General features: G+C 38.9%; 2 protein-coding genes across 4 annotated transcripts in view; one reads left to right on the top strand and one right to left on the bottom strand.

Annotated features, from left to right (window-relative positions):
* Positions 1-10807, top strand: part of LOC126342742 (vesicle transport protein SFT2B) — a 74168-nt gene extending 63361 nt beyond the window's left edge. Inside the window, exon 4 of the mRNA XM_050001881.1 lies at positions 10087-10807. Within this exon, the coding sequence (XP_049857838.1) occupies positions 10087-10215 (129 nt within the window). The 3' untranslated portion in view covers positions 10216-10807. The remainder of the gene's footprint in view (positions 1-10086) is intronic.
* A 5490-nt stretch (positions 10808-16297) lies between these two features.
* The window catches only part of LOC126342701 (citramalyl-CoA lyase, mitochondrial-like), a 178632-nt gene continuing 174531 nt past the window's right edge, over positions 16298-20398 (bottom strand). Inside the window, exons 8-9 of one of the 3 annotated variants that reach the window (XM_050001879.1) lie at positions 18322-18465; positions 16298-17867 (exon numbers count right to left, since the gene is read on the bottom strand). In XM_050001879.1, coding sequence (XP_049857836.1) covers positions 18361-18465 — 105 coding nt within the window. In that variant the 3' untranslated portion in view covers positions 16298-17867; positions 18322-18360. Of the gene's footprint in view, positions 18466-20398 lie in introns of all 3 variants that reach the window. The other 2 variants (XM_050001880.1, XM_050001878.1) reach the window with 2 other exon arrangements.

The following is a 20398-nucleotide window of genomic DNA, read 5'->3' as shown; positions in this document are numbered from 1 at the left end:
TTCGAACGACCATTTCCCCTGTGTCGTTCGTCTCCTGCACCACACCCCATCCTCATGTCCTTTGAGCCGGAACATACCGAAAGCTGACTGGGGACTTTACTCCGCCCTGGCGACCTCTCCGGACCATGATCTTCTCAGTTGTGACAGTCTAGTCGAATACCTCACGGCTGTTACCATCAATGCTGCCGAAAGTTCCATTCCTCGTACTACCTCTTCTTCACGTCACGTTTCCGTCCCCTGGTGGAATGAGGCTTGTAGAGAAGCTATCCGTGCTCGACGACGTGCTTCACGCACCTTTCGCCGCCATCCTACGTTGGCGAATTGTATTGGATACAAGCGACTCCGAGCGCAGTGCCGTAGAGTCATCAAAGACAGCAAAAAAGCTCGTTGGGCCTCTTTCACCAGCTCTTTTAACAGTTTTACTCCCTCTTCTGTCGTCTGGGGTGGCCTGCGCCGGCAGTTGGGCATTAAGGCCCACTCCTCGGTACCTGGCGTGACTTCAGGTAATGAGGTACTTGTTGATCCTGTGGATGTCTCCAACATCTTCGGCCACTTTTTCGCGGAGGTTTCAAGCTCCGCCCATTACCACCCTGCCTTCCTTCCCAGGAAAGAGGCAGAAGAGGCTCGGCGACCTTCCTTCCACTCGCTGAATCTGGAAAATTATAATGCCCCCTTTACTATGCGGGAACTCGAACGTGCACTTGCACTGTCCCGGTCCTCTGCTCCGGGGCCACATGCCATTCACCTTCAGATGCTGACACACCTTTCTCCGGCAGGCAAAAGCTTTCTTGTTCGTACTTACAATCACGTCTGGACCGAAGGTAAAGTCCCCATGTGTTGGCATGACGCCGTTGTTGTTCCTATACCCAAACCCGGAAAGGATAGACACCTTCCTTCTAGTTACCGCCCCATTTCTCTTACAAGCTGTGTCTGTAAGGTGATGGAGCGCATGGTTAACGCTCGGCTTGAATCTCGACGGCTACTTACCAATGTTCAATGTGGCTTCCATCACCGCCACTCCGCTGTTGACCACCTTGTGATCTTGTCGACATTCATCATGACCAACTTTTTGCGAAAGCGCCAAACAGTAGCTGTGTTCTTCGATTTGGAGAAGGCTTATGATACCTGTTGGAGAGGAGGTATCCACCGCACCATACACTGGTGGGGTCTACGCGGTCGCCTGCCCCTTTTTATTGATTCCTTTTTAACAGATCGCAAGTTTAGGGTACATGTGGGTTCCGTATTGTCCGACGTCTTCCTCCAGGAGAACGGAGTGCCTCAGGGCTCCATCTTGTGCGTAGCCCTTTTTGCCATAGCGATCAATCCAATTATGGATTGCATTTCACCTAATGTCTCAGGCTCTCTTTTTGTCGATGAATTCGCGATCTTCTACAATGCCCAGAGAACATGCCTCCTGGAGCGCTGCCTTCAGCGTTGTCTTGACAGCCTATACTCGTGGAGTGTGGCTAATGGCTTCTGGTTCTCTGAAGAGAAGACGGTTTGCATCAACTTTTGGCGATATAAAGCGTTCCTGCCACCATCCTTACATCCCAGTCCCGTTGTTCTCCCATTCATGGAAACAACTAAGTTTCTAGGGCTCACACTGGACAGGAAACTTTGTTGGTCTCCACACGTCTCTTATTTGGCTGCCCGTTGTACATGTTCCCTTAATGTCCTCAGAGCTCTTAGTGGTTCATCTTGGGGAGCGCATCGCAGTGTCCTGCTTCGCTTGTATCGGTCCATAGTCCGATCAAAGCTGGATTATTGGAGCCTCATCTCCTCGTCTGATCGGCCATCCCTCTTACGCGGTCTCAACTCCATCCACCGTCGGGGGGGTTATGTCTTGCAACCGGAGCATTCTACAGTAGTCCCGTCGAGAGTCTTTATGCTGAAGCTGCCGAATTACCATTGACCTACCGGTGCGGCGTACTGCTTTGTCGGTATGCCTGCCGGCTATTGTCAATGCCCAACCACCCCTCTTATCAGTCCTTCTTCACCGATTCTCCCGACCATCCGTATGGGTTGTACGTGTCTGCCCTGCTGCCCCCTGGAGTCCGCTTTCGTCGCCTGCTTCGACAAATGGATTTTGCCCTCCCTACCACCTTCAGAGAAGGTGAGAGCCCGACACCACCTTGGCTCCAGGCTCTGGTTCATATTCATCTCGACCTCAGCTCGCTCCCGAAGGAGGGTACTCCGACTGCAGTGTATTGCTCACGGTTTGTCGAACTTCGTGCGCGACTTGCCAGTCACACCTTTATTTACACTGATGGCTCCAAAACTGACAATGGTGTAAGCTGAGCCTTTGTCGTCGGGGCCGTCACCTTTAAATACCGGCTCCTCGACCAGTGTTCCAGCTTTACGGCCGAGCTTTTTGCTCTCCTTCAGGCCATTCAGTATGTCCGCCGCCACCCGCCATTCATCGTATGTATTCTGCTCCGATTCACTTCAGAGCCTTGGAGCTCCATATCCGGTCCATCCCTTGGTGCAACTCATCCAGCAGTCCCTCCATTCTTTTGCTGATGATGGCTCGCCTGTTAGCTTTCTGTGGGTTCCCGGCCATGTAGGAGTGCCTGGGAATGAGGCTGCTGATGTTGCAGTCAAGGCTGCAGTCCTCCTGCCTCGGCCAGCCTCCCATTGTGTCCCATCATCTGACATTAGTGGGGTTGTTTGTAAGAGGCTTGTGTCATTGTGGTGGGATACTTGGTCATCACTTCAAGGAAACAAGCTCCGGGCCGTAAAACCGTTACCAACTGCTTGGACAACCTCCTCGACCATCTTGGCGAGAAGAGGTCCTTCTGACCAGGTTGCGGATTGTGCATTGCCGGTTTAGCCACCGCTACTTGCTCTCCGGTGACCCAGCCCTGCAGTGCCATTGTGGTCATGCATTGACAGTGCGCCATGTTTTATTGTCGTGTCCCCGTTTTAGTCAATCTCGTGTTGTCCTGTCTCTGCCATCTACTTTACAGGATATTTTAGCTGATGACACTCGAGCAGCTGCTCGTGTTCTTCGTTTTATTTCTTTGACTGGCTTGTCCAAAGACATCTAACTCTTTCACTTATTTTATCTGCATCTTTGTAAGAACTTTCTGGTGTCTCCCCCCCCCCCCCCCCCCTCCCCCCTTCCCTTGACTTTTACTAGATTCTATGTGCTCTTATAATTGTGACTGGGCGCTAATGACCTCAGTAGTTGAGCGCCCTTAACCCCCCCCCCCCCCCCAAAAAAAAAGGAAAAAAGTCGAGAGCTGTGCCAGCGATAGCATAGCTACTGGTACGGTCACCCAAGCTCGATTGGTCTCGATGGAGGAGTCAGTGTGTTCCACAATGTAGGGCGGGGCTAGGGAAACCAACCCTCCTAGGGGAGTAAAGCCTAAAAAATTCCAGGTCCTCCAAGTCTGGGGTTGGGAACGACCCCACCCCAGAAAAAAGTGCTGTTTGCGGATACTATATATATGCCTCGGAACAGAAAGGATTGCACATTGACGACCCGCCAAGAAAAACGGTTAAAGAGAAGGAACACGGATATTCGGGTAGCCACCTGGAATGTGAGGACACTCAAGAGGTCTGACAAGCTACAAGAAATTGGGAATGAATTATATAAGTATCAAGTGAAAACAGCAGAAATAAAAGAAACCAGGTGGAAAGGGCAAGGAATGATAGTGTTAGGATTAATGTTGTATAGCGGTGCAGATACAGGCAAAGGCACTGGTTTCCTTCTATATAGATCTGTTGTTGTTGTCTTCAGTCCTGAGACTGGTTTGATGCAGCTCTCCATGCTACTCTATCCTGTGCAAGCTTCTTCATCTCCCAGTACCTACTGCAACCTACAGCCTTCTGAATCTGCTTAGTGTATTCATCTCTTGGTCTCTCTCTACGATTTTTACCCTCCACGCTGCCCTCCAATGCTAAATTTGTGATCCCTTGATGCCTCAAAACATGTCCTACCAACCGATCCCTTATTCTAGTCAAGTTGTGCCACAAACTTCTCTTCTCCCCAATCCTATTCAATACCTCCTCATTAGTTACGTGATCTATCCACCTTATATTCAGCATTCTTCTGTAGCACCACATTTCGAAAGCTTCTATTCTCTTCTTGTCCAAACTATTTATCGTCCATGTTTCACTTTCATACATGGCTATATCTCCATACAAATACTTTCAGAAATGACTTCCTGACACTTAAATCTATACTCGATGTTAACAAATTTCTCTTCTTCAGAAACGCTTTCCTTGCCATTGCCAGACTACATTTTATATCCTCTCTACTTCGACCATCATCAGTTATTTTGCTCCCCAAATAGCAAAACTCCTTTACTACTTTAAGTGTCTCATTTCCTAATCTAATTCCCTCAGCATCAGCTGATTTAATTTCACTACATTCCATTATCCTCGTTTTGCTTTTGTTGAAGTTCATCTTATATTCTCCTTTCAAGACACTATCCATTCCGTTCAACTTCTCTTCAAAGTCCTTTGCTGTCACTGAAAGAATTACAATGTCATCGGCGAACCTCAAAGTTTTTATTTCTTCTCCATGGATTTTAATACCTACTCCGAATTTTTCTTTTGTTTCCTTCACTGCTTGCTCAATATACAGATTGAATAACATCGGGGAGAGGCTACAACCCTGTCTCACTCCTTTCCCAACCACTGCTTCCCTTTCATGTCCCTAGACTCTAATAACTGCCATCTGGTTTCTGTACAGATTGTAAATAGCCTTTCGCTCCCTGTATTTTACCCCTGCTACCTTCAGAATTTGAAAGAGAGTATTCCAGTCAACATTGTCAAAAGCTTTCTCTAAGTCTACAAATGCTAGAAACGTAGGTTTGCCTTTTGTTAATCTAGCTTCTAAGATAAGTCGTAGGGTCAGTATTGCCTAACGTGTTCCATCATTTCTACGGAATCCAAACTAATCTTCACCGAGGTCGGCTTCTACTAGTTTTTCCATTCATATGTAAAGAATTCGTGTTAGTATTTTGCAGCTGTGACTTATTAAACTGATAGTTCGGTAATTTTCACATCTGTCAACACCTGCTTTCTTTGTGATTTGAATTATTATATTCTTCTTGAAGTCTGAGGGTATTTCGCTTGTCTCATACATCTTGCTCACCAGATGGTAGAGTTTTGTCAGGACTGGCTCTCCCAAGGCCGTCAGTAGTTCCAGTGGAATGTTGTCTACTCCAGGGGCTTTGTTTCGACTCAGGTCTTTCAGTGCTCTGTCAAACTCTTCACGCAGTATCGTATCTCCCATTTCATCTTCATCTACATTCTCTTCCATTTCCGTAATATTGTCCTCAAGTACATCGCCCTTGTATAGGCCCTCTATATACTCCTTCCATCTTTCTGCTTTCCCTTCTTTGGTTAGAACTGGGTTACCATCTGAGCTCTTGATATTCATGTAAGTGGTTCTCTTTTCTCCAAAGGTCTTTTTAATTTTCCTGCAGGCAGCATCTATCTTACCCCTAGTGAGATAAGCCTCTACATCCTTACATTTTTCCTCTAGCCATCCCTGCTTAGCCATTTTGCACTTCACGTCGATCTAATTTTTGATACGTTTGTATTCCTTTTTGCCTGCTTCATTTTATGCATTATTATATTTTCTCCTTTCATGAATTAAATTCAGTATTTCTTCTGTTACCCAAGGATTTCTACTAGCCTTCGTCTTTTTACCTACTTGATCCTCTGCTGCCTTCACTACGTCATCTCTCAAAGCTACCCATTCTTCTACTGCATTTCTTTCCCCAGTTCCTGTCAATTGTTCTCTTAACTCTGTACGAGCTCTGGTTCTTTCAGTTTATCCAGGTCCCATCACCTTAAATTACCACTTTTTGCAGTTTCTTCAGTTTTAATCTACAAGTCATAACCAATAGATTGTGGTCAGAGTCCACATCTGCCCCTGGAAATGTCTTACAATTTAAAACCTGGTTCCTAAATCTCTGTCTTACCATTATATAATCTATCTGAAACCTGTCAGTATCTCCAGGCTTCTTCCATGTATACAGCCTTCTTTTATGTTTCTTGAACCAAGTGTTAGCTACGTTAAGTTGTGCTCTGTGCAAAATTCTACCAGACGGCTTCCTCTTTCATTTCTTAGCCCCAATCCATAATCATCTACTATGTTTCCTTCTCTCCCTTTTCCTACTGACGAATTCCAGTCACCCATGACTATTAAATTTTCATCTCCCTTCACTATCTGAATAATTTCTTTTATCTCATCATACATTTCATCAATTTCTTCATCATCTGCAGAGCTAGTTGGCATATAAACTTGTACTACTGTAGTAGGTGTGGGCTTCGTATCTATCTTGGCCACAATAATGCATTCACTATGTTGTTTGTAGTAGCTTACGCACATTCCTATTTTCCTATTCATTATTAAACCTACTCCTGCATTACCCCTATTTGATTTTGTATTTATAACCCTGTATTCACCTGACCAAAAGTCTTGTTCCTCCTGCCACCGAACTTCACTAATTCTCACTATATCTAACTTTAACTTATCCATTTCCCTTTTTAAATTTTCTAACCTACCTGCCTGATTAAGGGATCTGACATTCCACACTCCGATCCGTAGAACACCAGTTTTCTTTCTCCTGATAGCGACATCCTCTTGAGTAGTCCCCGCCCAGAGATCCGAATGGGGGACTATTTTACCTCCGGAATATTTTACCCAAGAGGACGCCATCATCATCTAGTCATAGAGGAAAGCTGCATGCTCTCGGGGAAAAATTACGGCCATAATTTCCCCTTGCTTTCAGCCGTTTGCAGTACCAGCACAGCCAGGCCGTTTTGGTTATTGTTACAAGGCCAGATCACTCAATCATCCCGACTTTTGCGCTTGCAACTACTGAAAAGGCTGCTGCCCCTCTTCAGGAACCACACGTTTGTCTGGCCCCTCAACAGATACCCCTCCGTTGTGGTTGCACCTACGGTACGGCTATCTGTATCGCTGAGGCACGCAAGCCTCCACACCAATGGCAAGGTCCTTGGTTCATGGGGGGGATATAGATCTATGAAGGCTAATGTAATTGGTTTTACGGCAATAAATGGCAGAATGTGTTCTGTTAGGATAAGGGCAAATTTTTTTAACATTACAATAGTGAATGTCTGCGCCCCAAGGAGGAGCCAGATGAAGATGCAAAGGATATATTTTATGCCAGATTGGAAGAAGAAATTGGTATAATTCAAAGGCGTGATGTGTAAATTACACTTGTAGACCTAAATGCAAAAATAGGTAAGGAAGAGGTATACAGAAGTATAATAGGAAAGGAAAGCCTACACAATGACAGTGATGATAATGGGCTCAGACTGACAGACTTAACCAGTGGGAAGAACATGATAATTAAAAGCACCTATAACCCAAGGAAAGATATTAAGCAATGTACATGGTTATCACCAGATGGAAACACAAGAAACCAAATAGATCACATACTCTTAGACAAAAGGCATGCATCAGATATTGTGTAAGTTAGCAGCTGCAGAGGGGCAGATGGAGACACAGACCACTACTTAGTACAAATTAGATATAGGCAGAAGATAGATTTGGTAAGAAACCGAAGGAATAAGATAAGAATGAAACACATTGTACAAAGGCTCCAAACAAAGGAAATACAGGAAGAATATAGGAAGAAACTAGAAGAGTTATTGGAAGCAGGGAGAAACACAGTGAATGAAGACAGTATGGAAACTAAATGGGAGTCATTGAAAACCGCCATCAGTGTAGCTGCAGAAGAGATACTAGAGAGAGAACAACACGAAAGGGTGGTTAAGTGGTTTGACGGGGAATGCTCAACGGTAGTATGCAAGAGAAATGAAGCGAGACAGATAATGAATGAGATTTTGACTCTGCAGCGGAGTGTGTGCTGATATGGAACTTTCTGGCATATTAAAACTGTATGCCGGACCGAGACTCAAACTCGGGACCTTTGCCTTTTGCGGGCAAGTGCTCTACCACCTGCACTACCCGGCACACAGTTTTAATCTGCCAGAAAGTTTCATATCAGCACACACTCCACTGCAGAGTGAAAATCTCATTCTGGAAACATCCCCCAGGCTGTGGCTAAGCCATGTCTCCGCAATATCCTTTCTTTCAGGAGTGCTAGTTCTGCAAGGTTCACAGGAAAGCTTCTGTGGAGTTTGGAAGGTAAAAGATGAGGTACTGGCAGAAGTAAAGCTGTGAGAACAGGGTGTGTGTCATGCTTGGGTAGCTCAGATGGTAGAGCACTTGCCCGCAAAAGGCAAAGGTCCCAAGTTCGAGTCTCCGTCCGGCACACAGTTTTAATCTGCCAGCAAGTTTTGAGACAGATAATGTTGCGTGGGAACACGAGGTTAGTGGCAGAATAATACAGAGAAAAGAGGAAAAAGAGCGGATAAGCTTTGTAGGGTAAAGAAAAGGCAGCATGAAAGGAGGAGGATAGAGCAGCTGGACGAAATGGGAGGCAATAAAGAAATCAGAACGTTCTATGAAAGAACAAGAGATTTCAAGAAAGGTTTCCAACCTCGAGCAGTTTTCTATAAGGATAAGGACGGAAATCTAATTGGAGATAAAAGCAAAGGCCTAGAAAGGTGGCAAAAGTATTTTACAGAACTGCTTGACGGGAAGGAAGGGGATAAAAACCCAACTTCAGACAGGGAAACCTTGGTAGGGGCATGTACGGCAGGCTGGGTCTGAATGAGGTGGTTTAGAAGAATGGACACTACTGGATAAATTATGTCCAATTACTACAAGATAAAAACTCAACTGACGAGGAATGCATCAGCAAGCCAGGAATTACAACCAAAGAATCAACTAAGAGGTGACCGAAAAACCACCTGGCAACTAGACAGACAGATTGTGCCAGCAGGCAAAGATGTCTATACATAGAATTGAGCCAACATGGCTCACCTGCTGCCTTCACAATTTCAAAGAGAATATTCCAGTCAACATTGTCAAAAGAGTTGTGTGTGTGTGTGTGTGTGTGTGTGTGTGTGTGTGTGTGTGTGTGTGTGTGTGTTTTGACTTGTCTATCTGACCTACAATAATGCTTGCACTTAACACCGAAAACAGTATTTTCACCCTGGAAAATGTGTATTTTCATCCAGGAAAAATCTGTGGATTGTTTTTCCTTGTCCATGTATACACCCTGTTTGTTGTTGGTAACAAGATATATTTGCAGTTTCATGTGGTATGTTCCTATTTGTGTGTGTGTGTGTGTGTGTGTGTGTGTGTGTGTGTGTGTGTGTGTGTCAAAGATGCATTGTACTTACAGGTCAAAAAAAGTTACTTAAGAAAAGAAAAAAGAAACTGGATGTAAGAACAAATATTAGACATACTGTGTGTTTTACGTGATAATTGTAAGTGTGCACCTCCTACAAATTGGTGTGAAAACCTCCAAAACAGACAAAGGCCAATAAAATAAATTTAATAACATAAATATTGTGGCAGGAATTGCAGTAACCAATGACTAAAGACAAAAGAACTTACAGTAGTAGTAATGTCATTACCAGCTTGTTTTTAGAACCATCTTTGTGTAATGTAATCCATAATCATTCTTGTCACACAACAGTTAAGTTGTGGTTTCACATAATCCTACATAATTGCTGTAAATGTTATAAAAAATTTATGAGGAGGATGAGGGGAGAAAGTCTATTAAAATGAAATTTGTAATTAAAATCTTATCTAACTAATAATTTTGCTTCAAAATAATATTCATTATTGTAATACTCACTCAGCACTTGTTGCTATTTCAATTCTTCAACTGATAAGCACACTTGTACAATTCAGTTATTGGACAATTAGCTTTCTTTTTCACTGAAATCCAAGGAATGAAAATAAGTGCTAGAGAACCATACTGTAAATATGATTGACTTCTTTTTTACTTGTTGGCAAGCAAAAAATATATGGTGTAAGTTCATTATTGTGTTGCGAGGCTGTGTTTAAAAATAAGTTTATTGTGAGACTCATGTAATGAGTACTTTTAGTTACGGTTGTTCCTTAGTTAGTAAATAATGTTTGCCAAGAACAGTACTCTATGTAAGTGTAGTGCGCACAACTTATTTTACTGCTTAAAAATCATTAAAAATAATCTCATCAATACAATTATTTTTTTCCAGTGGAAGAAAGCTGGCTTGGCACTGCTGTTTGTTATCCTTCAATCCCTTGCCATGACGTGGTATTCTATCTCATACATACCATATGCTCGAGATGCAGTTAAGAAAACTGTCTCTGCTTGTATTGCATAATGGATGCACAGGAAAAAGCACATTTTTCGTGTGCTGTGTTGATATTATGGTAACGTTGTAGACAGCAACTCGGATCATCTGTACAAGTTAATTTATATTTCTCTGTATATGCAAGAGATGTTGTATGTGTACATGAGTGTTCCGTGCTGTCCTTCCAGGATGTGACCTGTAGCTTTTATTACTGATGTACTATGTTACTATCTATTCTTGTAAATATCTTGATGCTTGTGGTTATAAACGTATTTGAAGGCTGACTGTGTTAAAGATTATAAATTTAACTCCAGAAATTATTTTTGTACAAATGTTGATATAATCTTTAAATAATGTTTCAGGACACATCCTACGTTGTACTCAGTTACTGTTTTCAAAGAATTGTTTATTGCACTTTCTTCATTTTTAGCTGACATTAGTAGTCAGAGAAAATTGAATTTGATTGTTCATTGAATGAAAGAACTAATTACGTAAAATTTGTTATACAAAAAGGAAGCAGAAACAGCTACTTTTCTTGTTTTGTGTAAGATGAAGCATGGATAGAAAATTATACTGTACAGAATAGCCACATTGTCCTCTCAAATAAACTGATGAAAACTTATCAGGTAACTAAGAACCTCACAAGAATAAGAATATCTTTGCCAAGTGTTACATTTTAAAAAATGAGTAAAAAGAAGTGATTAGTTAGACACTATTTATGTTAAAGTAAAATTTCATCAGTAGCCCATTTCATGACTGTTGCTGATTGTATGTATCGTTTCTGTGAAAAAGAGAGAATGTTTTATTGGCATGTTTTAGCATGTCTGTGTGCCACTGTAGCTAATTCCTTCTGTACAGTAAAGGCATTAACTTCTCTTAGGATTTTCCATGTGCTGATGTTTGCAGCCAGTATTGGTACAATTGTCATTAACTAAGCAGTGTTGGTCATACCATGTCAGCACAATTGAATATGTGTGTTGGTACTGGTTTTTGGTACAATTTGATATCAAATATAGAAATCCAATGTACTGTATAGGACTGTTGTTTATGTTTCTACTAGCTGATGTATTTAAATAGTGAATCCATGTGGCAACCAGTCATTGTCTCAGAGCAGTGTAAAGGTATAATTTGAAGCTCTGACATTTTTGATAGCTCATTTATCTGACAAAGATAAAAGAAAAGATAACCACAAACTATACAATGGAAGTGTTAAGTAGTAATCGGGTTTACAAATGGATTTTTTCCATTCGTGAGAGTGATCCCATAGGTGCCACAAAAATTTTGTGTATGCTGAAGTACAGCAGACAAATCATTTTAAATTTTTCTTCTACACAGTGCATAGTTGTGTATTATCCTAATATTGTTTATACTTAGCCAGTCAAATTCACAGATTTTTTTCCATCTGTGTGAACAAATGTTTCTTCTGACTATCTTCTTGTTTTGCTTCTCAAAATATCATGCCACACACAGTATGCAACAAAATAAGGTCCTGTTTTCACCATTTTTGTAGTTCACAATTTTTTCATATGAAGCTATACACACATTCATGATTCTTCTAGAGTAAATAGCAAGTAATCTTTTTCCTTTGCATATATTTGAAATATTTCTCATTGACATTGCTGAAATGTTTGACCTAAAGAGTATATGTAAAAAAATATTACAGTGTTGTGCACTTTCCTCCATAATAGTGTCTTGTAAAGTGGACACTGAAGTGTACATTTATTGTGGGAAGTGAGAGTGGTACAAAGCAATGACATTCATAGATGAAGCATTGAAATTTTTACTTTGCTCAAATTCTGATTGCATTTCATTTTCTGAAAGTGAAATGTAATTCACTCTGTAAGTCAATTACATATGCTGTGAATTTTATATTTATATATTTAATCTGATATAAACTCTCATTATTTTAAAAAAAGTACGTAGACAGTATTCAAAATTTTTATGTAATGATTAGGAAAGTTCAATCTGCTGACATTCTTAAATTGAGAAAATGTATTCCCATATGAAATGGAAAAAAAAATTCAGTTCCACAAAATTACCTTTGTGCCAAAACTTAATGTTCTTTATTTCAGTTTCACTCTGCTCCCTCAAATATTTGGAGTGGGAAAAAAATACACATACCAGTAACTATGTTAAAAAAATGTGTAACAGAATTCTTCAGTTAATTTCATACATGCACTTACTGCAATCAAAAATTTAATTCTAAAAGGAATTATCATTATACTGCTGAAGTCCAAAAAATTAATAAAAGTGTGAGAAAAGAACAAATCGTTGTTTTTATATGCTACTTATGATAAAATAGAACAGTTAACTCACTAAAATAGAACATTTATGCATAACAATTTAATTTAATGACTGGCATAAAATTGTTAGTGAACAATTCAGGATCGTTACAACACAAGGGTTCTCCTCCTGCCACCCCATAGTGGTGGCAAGATCTCTGAGAATAAAAGATATGGGCTAAAATATCTTTGCATTATAAGCATAATTGTTAAGCATAGACAGATGAGCCAAATATTCCCCAGGCAAAAATTAACCTATGGTACAAATAGTGGCCGCACTCAAATGTGACACCCTGGATCATTTCATTCTCAGTTCTCTGAAAATCACCAAGCAAGATAGTGGGGGAGAGGGGGGGGGGTGAAGGGGTGGCGGCGGCACCATTCACATTTTACGTGAGATAATATGTTCATTCAAACTGTTTGGAGGAAGCACTCATTGTGCAACAAGTTGTCCATCCCCACCCCACTCAACACAGCACATTGGTGACCTGCAAGGACTCTGCAACAATAATACAGCTCTATATTGCAAAAATCTGTAACTTGAGAAAATAAGACGTGTCTGTTTAAACCGTGTTCCAAACATGCAACATGCAGGAGCATTGAAGTAATTGAATGATAGAAAAGTAGAGGATTTTTGGCACTCCAACTCTCGGAAAATAAGGAAGAGTGTACCAGATGCTAAAAAAAGTAGATGACAACGGATGTTAGGTAAATAAAGTGGGGAAAGAACCCAACTAAGCTAGAAAAAAAATTATGCCAACAGGCTGTGAGGAATCAGAATTGGGGATAGTACACTAAAAGTTCTCAATAGATTATAATAATTAAGCAGTATTGTAAACAAAATTCAGAGCAATAATGCCAAGGAGAAAGAGAAAAATGAAAATTTTACTCAGCGCATAACAATGTATCAAACAAGTGAGGATGCAAAGTGTGAACACTGAGTAATTGAATTGTGGCACTGTGGAGACATTAGAAATATGATACTAAGAAAATGAAAGGGCATACAGAGAATGTTGTTAAGTGTTCAGATTTTGCAACTTTTTAATTTTAGTGATTTGGTGACTAAATTACATTCAGAGTCAAAAAAAGGACTGCTTCATGTATGAAGACTTGTAGACACCTAAAAACCAGATGGCTGAGAGGTTAAAGTACTGGTAACTACTTATGAGATGCAAGCATTGTGTAGTTATTTTCAGATGAAGGGGAAAAATAGATCTTTGTTCAGATAAAAAGATTTACCTGACGTGAGAGACAATAATGAAACTAAATATAATTTGCAGGGGTAGTTAAGTTCTACAGAATTCATATCAAAATACATTAATCTTACAAGAAAAGGATGCTATGCAGTTAGCCATATTCCCAATTAAACAGAATTTTATGACAGTACATATTGAACAGACAATATAGTTCACGAAAGTGCAGAGAGACTTGTGCCTAGCAACACATCAGGTGCATTTAAGTTGGTACCTACTGTGTCTATTTCCAAGAAACTTTAGTTCTGAAACTGAAGTAAGAGGAAAAGGGTAAAAGGAGGAGACCTCCAGCTGTTGAAGTTCTAGAATTGAAGGTAAATATATTAACATATGTCTTACAAATTCTTAAATAAACAACAGTTCTTTTGCAAATGTCTTTTGCGTCCCCCCGCCCCCCCCCCCCCAAAAAAAAACACACACACACACACACACACACACACACACACACACACACACACACACACACACACACAGAGAGAGAGAGAGAGAGAGAGAGAGAGAGAGAGAGAGAGAGAGAGAGAGAGGGGGGGGGGGGGAGTGTGTTTATGTATTATATGTACAATATAACTTTGCACTTTTCTGGGAACTGTGAAACTTTGGGTTAGTATGGATTGTTTCAACCATTGCCAAGAAACAGTACAGCATGCCTTAGCAATACAGCATCACAGAATGCATAGTGAATGCAATGCAATGTGAATTACAGTATGCTGCTCGCTCAAATTATATTGCATGTATAGTTGTTGAGTGTATAGCTAGGCTGATAAACATAGCAGTAGTAGTTTTATAATAATATCCCAGTGTGCTTTTGCATCATTTTTGGTTAATAATACTTTTCCTTCCGGGTTCAAGTACGTATATTCAATGTTCAAAACTCGAATCGTGTATAATTGCTTATGTTAATGTGTAGATGGTACAGCATTTCGTATCTTCTACTTAATCCCTTTCATGTCACATCATTTTTGTATTCAAAAAGGTAGTAATTCAGCACAGATGAAACAAAAATAATTAGTTTTTATTCTTGAGTTTCCGAAGCAATAATATTCTGAAGCAATAATATATTGTAAGTGTGCCCAAATACAATTTACATATCAGATAATGAGAGTACACATGTATTTGACAGAGCAGTGTGGAGATAATGATTAGGTTTATTTGACAACAAAACACCTATTTTTCATTCTTACATTATTGTAAAACTGTTGAGGTATGTAAATTTTAATGTGATTTAGAATAGCAGTCATTTAAATTGCAGAAACTGTGCTGCCCGTATTCAACTTTATTCTAGTAGTTATATTTTGTATCAAATTTGTTGTTGTTTTAAAAGTTGAGACACTTGCTAGCTTCCAGAAGGTACTGTGGTACGTCTGTGTAGGAATATTTTTCGCTTTAAACATTCTGAATATCTCTTCAACGTTCAGTAGCATATATGGTTTGAAAGGCAACAGTGTCCCATCTCTTTGGAATGCTTAGCCGAGATATGTCGACTAAGTTAGTTGAAAGTCTAGGCTGATTCTTGTGATATTTTCATGGTTGGTTAAATTGTTACAGATAGTCACTCTTTTAACACTGAATCTCTTTTATAGTACACTAAACTATTAAAATGGTCATGACCTAGATTTATCTCACCTCACCTACAGCACTGTAACAAATCTGTCAACTGATGCCTTATGCTTGCAAAAAGAACTGTTACTGTGAGGCAGTAATGCTGCTTAACTAAGATATCTTGGTGAACAAATTCCTAGCAGACTACCCCTTCATAAAAATTTAATGTTGGTTCTTGCAGTGAAGCAGTCTTCATCTGGCTAAGATGTCACTTAGTTTCTGGGTCACACACACAACACCATGCTTCATCACATGTAATAATTTTTGTCAAAAACTTGATACTAGCTTCTGCTCAGAAGCTGGTAGGAAAAGTGGTTCAGAACAGTGTACCTTAGACGCAGTTAACAGAATATATTACTTGTTGCTTTTGCCCCTCCTTGTGCACATCGCAATCCTTGGAAGATTCTTACACAGTTCACTGTGTTCCTGATTGATATACATTTAAGTGGCACCTCTCTTTTGAAAAGTAGGATGTTTCTAGCATGTGAGACATCTACAGCAGGGATTCCTGTATACTGTATGATTAAACAGTCACTTTGAGAGATTATCTAATTTGGAATTCAATGTAGTTGGACATCAGCTGGTTAAGGATCAGCATTCACCATTTCATTTTTTCCGATAGCGTCTCCTTGAACCGACTCCAAGAGCAGGAAGAATCTGTACCTTTTTCAGTATGGATACTGTCATTATTAATTTTTTGTTCTTTATCTGAATTATATCAACTTCAGTATAACCAGCCAGTAATAAGAAGCAATATTCTCATTTTCAATCTAGTACCGTCCTTCATTTTCCTAGCCTTCCTAAATACAACAATTGTGAATTATGAATATCATGTTGTTATGTAATACAGCATGTTAGCAATCTATGACCACTGACAGTGAAATACCATCAGCAAGTCAGCTCTCACTCCGCACAGCTGAGTAGGGTGTGGTGTGGAAGTAACTATTACCGTTACTAAACAAAGGTTCTGCAGGTACAACACATTTTATTTTACAAAAAAGTGCATTATGTTCCAAAAAGATTCATCCAATTTCACATCACAATAAATTCTACACAACACCAAATCTGAGGATGGATTTTAAATTATGTGTAGAGCTACAAAGTTTTTATTTTCAAAAACAACCATCCAATTTTACAATTGCATACGCTTATAAAATGATGTGCTTCTTTTTACAATTATGTCTGGGATCAAAATTTTCATTTACCTTTCACAAATGCTCAATTGTGTGCACAACAAAGATCCAGACAAGTCAAAATATAATCCATATTTTTATGAGCCTGACTGGAGTTGTGCATTAATTGCCGTTGCTACGCAGCATCTGAATCCATCCAAATTGTTGGAAGAGAACTCACGTAGGTGCAGATATTCACAATCCACTACAAGAAAAAAGAAATCACATACTGTGTGATAAAGTGACCTTGGAGGCCAAAGGTGAAATTCAAAATTCATATGCCCATTATGGCCCATCCATCACACAGGTAGCTCATCATTAAAAAGTGCTCTTACGCCGTATACCAGTGCATTGATTCTGTTGAAAAACCAAATTTTTAGGATGTTCTCACAACTGTGCAAAAAGTCTGATCTCAAAAATATTCAGGTATGCATTTCCTGTAGCAAGCGAGCTGGCTGGCGGTATCGTGACCATGTGAACATGGCTGGTACCAAACTAAAATTCTGACCCAAATTTCTATCTTTATTCATGTGAATATATTGACTTGTGAGATGGGCGTAATCTTTTTGAAATACACTGTATTTTGTGCAATAGTCAGTTTTGCAAACTCCATAGATCGTAAGTATGACATCTGATTATGATGTGGAATGAGTCAGTTCTACAATTTACTGAAAAATTTGGAAATTTGCCTTCATTTACATGATTGGTGTGCTGATTTATTTTTATAGACATTGATTTATGTGTTTGAAGCAAATTTTAATGTGTGTTAAATTCTTTTCCTTGCTATGTAAGGGATAAAAAATTTTGATTGCTGAATACATCACTCTTTTGCATATAAAATAATCAATTTTTGAAAATATAATGTAACTGGAGAGACGAAAAATCTACTCATTCCTTGTCATCCCATCTAGTAAATCTACCCTGGATTCTGAGCATCTTTTCCAAATTACCCCTTTTCTAAACCTCACCAGTCATTTTTCTTCACCACTCTTCCTTTTCCTGCAACTCTTCTGCCAGATGGATCCCCTAACTATGAAAGCGTGCAACATTTATACGTTGTATATGTGTGTTCTCCTGCTGCCACACTGTGAGTAGATTTTATATCCATCCTATTACATTATACCACTCCTTTGTATGCCACACTAAGACTGAGTGATAGATAGTAAGCACTTGATAATGGTTGTCTACTACATGGTTAATACTCTTTGTACATTATGAGATTCAGTCTAGGAATACTAGAGCCCAGTTTTCATAATCTTATGTCTTCAATTATGTTAAACATTTTCGTTGATATATCATCTTTCGAAGCATAGTAGTTTGTTGAGAGAAATCATAGTTGAAGTAAATTCCAAACGTATCCTTATTTTTTACTCTTTCTGAAAGAGAGACCATGTGTTAGTTTAAAATCTTCTAATGCTTCCACTGCTGTTTCTAGAACATGAAAAATATATGTAATGGTAGACACCTCTTTACCTTAACATCTCAAAAACAGAAAACAAAATCTTACTTCCTTCATTGTGAAAAATCTATGACTAAATTATTGAAGTTTTCAGTTAACATGACAGGTGGTTGTTATCACATTTACATACATTCATGAATAGTCACTTGTGATTAGCAAAATATCATATCCCACTAGCTAAACTGTTTTTAATGAAAGGCATCTACTTTTAATTATGCCATATCTGTTTCAAGTCAGCAAGACTTGAAATAGTAATGTTATACTTGAAATAGTAATGTTATAAACAGAATCATAGCTTAAACAAATCAGTGTTAAGTAAAATCAGTACTGTAAGATTGCTGATAAACATTAATGCAGTTACAGGTTTTTACCTTCCCTGTTAATGATATGTGACTGGCACTGTATCTTGTTCACTGTTGCAAATTATGTTTATCCATTTTTGCTAGCTGTATAATATGTTGGGCTTGGCGAAGAAGAGGCATGTCAATCATTGAGTCCTTGTAGACAAAAGCTCCCTGGATTGAATGAAGTGATATGTCATTAGAATTACAATGTACCCTATTTCTAAGAATTGCATGCTGTACATTAAAAATTACTTTATTACATATAAGTTATTTTATATTTTTCAGATACTTTCGGATAGAACTAATAGTTAAGTTTCCAATAGTAACTAATTTTACATTACAGAGGAAGCATTCCTTGTCACAATGCACCTACGCAACTTAATAAAAATTATTTCATTAAAAGAAAATATAGTTAAACATATATTTTACTAAAACAATAAATCTACAGTATATTTAGATACACATCCAAAAAATAACTCCATAACTTTCAGTATCAGAAATTTTGAGGAATAAAATTTCCTCTTGGGCATGTATTTCTCAGATTTACTTTTCTGTGCCTACTTTTGACTTTTCATCCAATCCTTTAAGAGCTGTCTTTTTAATTCTTCTGTTGTCGTCTTCTCATGTGCCAGTTTTACAACTGCAAGTGTAGAGGTAAAAATCAAAACAAATGGATTTTATTTTCTTGTTAGCTTTGGTTTTGGTATGCAGTTCACTGGATCATATGAATGATCAGATAAAAACAGTTGGGTCTGTTTTTAAGCATTATTGTTGACAGGTACATAGTATTTGTGTCATCTTCAAAAATTCATGTGTAATAACCAGACTAAAAACAGCCAAGTGCCAATTGCTGTAAAAAGTTGCCATAATGTTTATAGCTGTAAGTGAAGCAATGTATATAATGTTAGCTCATGCAGAAAGGTTATGAAAAGTAACTTTTGCGGGATTTGATAGCAGCCAGTCATCGTCTGCTTTTAACTCAAACGGCCCCCAGTATTCCAAAATCCAGGTGATGGTTGTTGTGACTACACTGGTGAGGAAATACTGTTGTCACATAGCAAGTAGTAAAGTATTGAAACTGAAATGGCTCTAATGATTGTCAACAAAGAATATGATGTTCTCTTTTGACCACATTATGTGCTGTATATTTTCCAGTTGATATACACTATTATTTGATGTGCTTAAGCCCATGAATTTTGTGTATTTTTATTCAAACTGTTACAGTTGCTTTAAGTCAGTCGGGAGTTCATGTTTGAACTCAACAATGTAATCATAAATTTCACATTTTTTTATCTGTCATGAAAACCTAATAATTTATGTTCATGTTAAAAATATTTTAAAATTGTTTTGTTGAGGTACTGTCACTTGGCCTAAAACATTGTACCTTACTTACATAATAAAATAAAAAAGAAGAGTAGGATCCATCTGTGTGTCATAGTTCAAAGGCATATAGCATTATTTGCTGTAATGGCCTTAACAGTTTCTTCTTCACTCTTGTGTGTAGTAATAAAGTATAGTAATATTCTTACAATATTCTGAGAAGGAAAGTTGCTACTCACCATATAGCGGACTTGTTGAGTCCAGCTAGGCACAACAAAAAGATTTTCACACTTAAAGCTTTCGGCCAATGGCCTTGTCAAAACACACACACACACACACACACACACACACACACACACACACACACACACACACACACACACACACACCATTGGCTGAAAGATTTAAGTGTGAAAATCTTTCTGTTGTGCCTGTCTGCGAATTGGCAACTCCGCTATATGATGAGTAGCAACTTTACTTCTCAGAATCTTGTTACATTCCACCCTGGATTTTCCATTGTTTGATAGTAATACTTTTGTTGCACAATTGCATTGCACCATGCTCCTAATATAAAAGAAAGCAACTTACTTTATGCTTATCACATTGCTAAAATATATTTTTGATACTGGCTTGGGGATATTTTTTCATGCTTAGATGTGTGTCATGAGGTTCTTGAAACATGTTTTATAAGCAACCATTAAATTTAAAATACTGTCAATTCGTTTAGAAGTGTTTCATATTGTTTGTAGTAAATTGTGATACAGAATTTCATTATGAAATAGTG

The sequence above is a fragment of the Schistocerca gregaria genome, chromosome 1 (genome assembly GCF_023897955.1).
Source record: "Schistocerca gregaria isolate iqSchGreg1 chromosome 1, iqSchGreg1.2, whole genome shotgun sequence".
Lineage (NCBI taxonomy): Eukaryota > Metazoa > Arthropoda > Insecta > Orthoptera > Acrididae > Schistocerca > Schistocerca gregaria.
Note: the sequence above shows the minus strand (reverse complement) of the source record. Positions and strands in the feature narration are given on the sequence as shown.